We start from the raw sequence: 2,847 nt of genomic DNA, 5'->3' as shown, positions 1-2,847 counted from the left end.
GTGAGGAGCAGTGAGGAGTGGTGAGGAGCAGTGAGGAGTGGTGAGGAGGTTACCCTCAGGAGTCTGAGCGTTGGGCTTCTTCCTCCTCTTGTCCCCGTAAACCGGCTTCTTCTTTGGCATCGAGTCTTTGGATGGCACTTCAACACCTGAGGAGTACAAGTACTGTCAATACTGAGTACTGAGGAGTAAACATACTGTCAATACTGTAAAAGAGGAGGAGAAAGACATAAAAAGAGGAGGAAGAACAGAGGGTAGAAAGAATAATTTTAAAAAAAGAGGACAGAGAGAGAGTTGGACAGACAGGGAGAAAGACGTCTCATGTCCTGAGGATGATGTCTCACCCTGAGCCTTCAGGGATAGACACAGAGAGGAGGACAGACAAAGAGGAGGACGTCCTGAGACGTGTGGAGAGCGTCTCACCTTGAGCCTGCAGCAGTCTTAGCGTGGCCTCGGCCCGAGCTCGCGCCTCCCTCTGAGCTTTAGTCAGCAGCTTGCCCTCCTTCTTCAGACGCTCCTTCCTCTCCTTCTCCTTCTGCTTCTTCTTCTCCTTGCGTTCCAGCTCCAGGCGCTCCTACAGGAGGAGGACAGAGGGTCAAAGGTCACAGAGGACGCAGACAGATGGAGGACGTATAAAAAGACGGAGGAGGTGTGTTTACCTGCTCCTGCCTCTGCTTCTCCAGCTCCTCCAGCCTCCTCAGACGCTCCTCCTCCTCCCTCTTGGCTCGCTCCTCCTCCTACAGACACACAGTGACTGTTAAAGACATGACTCTCATCACAGCTCCAGGACTACATTTCCCAGAATGCCTCACCTCCTTCATCTTGGCCAGAGCCTCCTGCATGGCCTTCACTGTGGCTTTACTGGGTCCCTTCTTCTTCTCCTTCTCCTCCTTCTCCCCCTTCTTCTTCTTCTTGTCTTTCTTCTTCTTGTCTCCCTCGGCCTCCTCTGAAGAAAAAAAAGTGACATTTTCAAAAACTACAATTCTTATTGGTCATCAAGTGAACGTTTGTGCCAATTTTTTATTTATTTTTTAATCCCTGCGAGGTTTTTTAGAGATATCGTGTTAACGAGAATAAGACGAACCCGAGTTCACAGTGACCTTTGACCACCAAAGTCTATTTAGTTCATTTTTGACTTGGTGTGGACGTTTGTGCAGAATTGGAAGAAATTCCCACAAGGCGTTCTTGACAAACGACATTGACAAATGATACGGACACAGTGATCTTGACCTTCAACCACCAAATGTAAACCAGTTAATTCCTGAGTCCAAGTGGACGTTTGTGCCAAATCTGAAGAAATTCCCTCAAGGTGTTTCTGAAGTATCATGTTGACGTAGTATCAGGCGGCTCTGTGAACATCAGCTGCTCTAAAAGGATAATTTGTTCCCTGCTGTGTTGCCGTCTTACCTTCACCTGCTGGCTCCGCCCCTTCCTGCTCCTCCGCCGCCGCAAGAGGTGGAGCAACCTGAGGGGGCGTGGCCTCTGCCGCCGTCTTCTTCTCTGGCTCTTTCTTGGGCTCCACGCTGCCCTCCTTCTCCTTCAGCTTCTTCTGCTTCAGCCTTTCCTCCTCCTTCTTCTTCTTCTCCCTCTCCTTCTTCTCCGCCTTCTTCTGCGCCGCCGTCTTCATCTTGAAGCCTCCTCCCTCCTCCTCGTCCTCGTCCTCGTCCTCGCTGTCCGCCTTTGCCGCTTTGCCTTTGTTCTTCTTCTTCTTGTCCCTCCTGGAGGGGAACTCCTCGTCCTCGTCCTCTGACCTGTCCTCCTCCTTCCCTCCTCCTCCCCTCCTCACGCCTTTGTCCTCGTCTTCGTCAGACATCGGAGATTTTTTGCCTCCTTTTGTGTTGCGGCGAGAACGTGAGCCGCTGTCGTCATCGGAGTCAGAGGGAGGAGCAGCAGGAGGCGCCTGAAGACGGGAACAGAAACGTTAAAGTATGGAGGCTCAGAAGGGACAATCTTGTGACCTTGACCTTTGAACACCAAATTCTGATCAGTTGTAGATCGATAATAATGTATAAAACTTCACTGTTGCTGCTCATGATCGATGATCCCGGCTGTGATGATGAAGAACTGCACAGAGCGTGTGGTAGAAAAAAGTATTGAAAATAAATCTGTTTTTGAGTTTTGTTTTCATCTAAAACACGATTAGGACTGATGTTGGTTATAAATAAACTTCATGAAAGAAGAAAAGGCGGGTCCTCGGGGGTTAACAGGAGATCCTCACCTTCTTGTTTTCTTTCTGCTCTCCGTTCCTCTCTCCGTCCACCTGACCTTCGCCCTCGTCGCCCTCCTCATCTTCGGGGCTGGCGCCGCCCTTCTTGCCCTTCCTGGTCTTCTTCTTCTCTGGTTTTGGCGGCTCGATGGCCTCGGCCTCGTCAGCGGCGTCGGCTTTCTGCACAGTTTCATAAAGACGCAGTTTTAACATCGTGGATTTTGAGCCGTAGTTTTGCAGATATTCCTCACGCTGTGAACAGCTGTTATCACAATCATGGTGAGTATTAATGTGCAGACCTGATCAGAACTTACTCAGAGATTTCATTTGTATTTTACTAATTTTTTAAGTATTTTACTTTTTCATTATCATTATTATTATTAATAAATGTTTCATTTGATTTATTTGATTTTTTATAACTAACTAACTTACAGTTTTTACTTTGTTTTTTTTTTACTTTTCTCATATTTTACTGTAAACGTTTGTTTAGTGTTTTTGATTCTCTGTTGTTTTCTTACAGTTTTACATTAACGATCTTATTAATATTATTACCTTCGTTTTGCCTCCGTGCGTCTCCAAAGACAACTCCTCCAGCTCCTTCAGGATGTCCTCCTCACTGCAGGAGGACAAACACACACAGGTTA

The 2,847-nt window shown here is 47.5% G+C and overlaps 1 protein-coding gene across 1 annotated transcript; it reads right to left on the bottom strand.

Moving 5' to 3' along the window:
- Nucleotides 1–29: 29 nt before the first annotated feature.
- On the bottom strand, nucleotides 30–2,829 carry LOC121938045 (eukaryotic translation initiation factor 5B-like; the record flags this gene model as incomplete). The annotated part of the gene is made up of 7 exons (XM_042481334.1): nucleotides 2,756–2,829; nucleotides 2,216–2,383; nucleotides 1,405–1,897; nucleotides 810–943; nucleotides 657–734; nucleotides 421–571; nucleotides 30–146 (listed from the first exon to the last, which is right to left on the bottom strand). Coding segments are annotated over exons 3-7 (886 nt in total), but the record flags the coding sequence as incomplete, so codon positions are not given.
- Between the last annotated feature and the right edge of the window lie 18 nt (nucleotides 2,830–2,847).

The sequence above is a fragment of the Plectropomus leopardus genome, unplaced genomic scaffold, assembly GCF_008729295.1.
Source record: "Plectropomus leopardus isolate mb unplaced genomic scaffold, YSFRI_Pleo_2.0 unplaced_scaffold28289, whole genome shotgun sequence".
Classification (NCBI taxonomy): domain Eukaryota; kingdom Metazoa; phylum Chordata; class Actinopteri; order Perciformes; family Serranidae; genus Plectropomus; species Plectropomus leopardus.
Note: the sequence above shows the minus strand (reverse complement) of the source record. Positions and strands in the feature narration are given on the sequence as shown.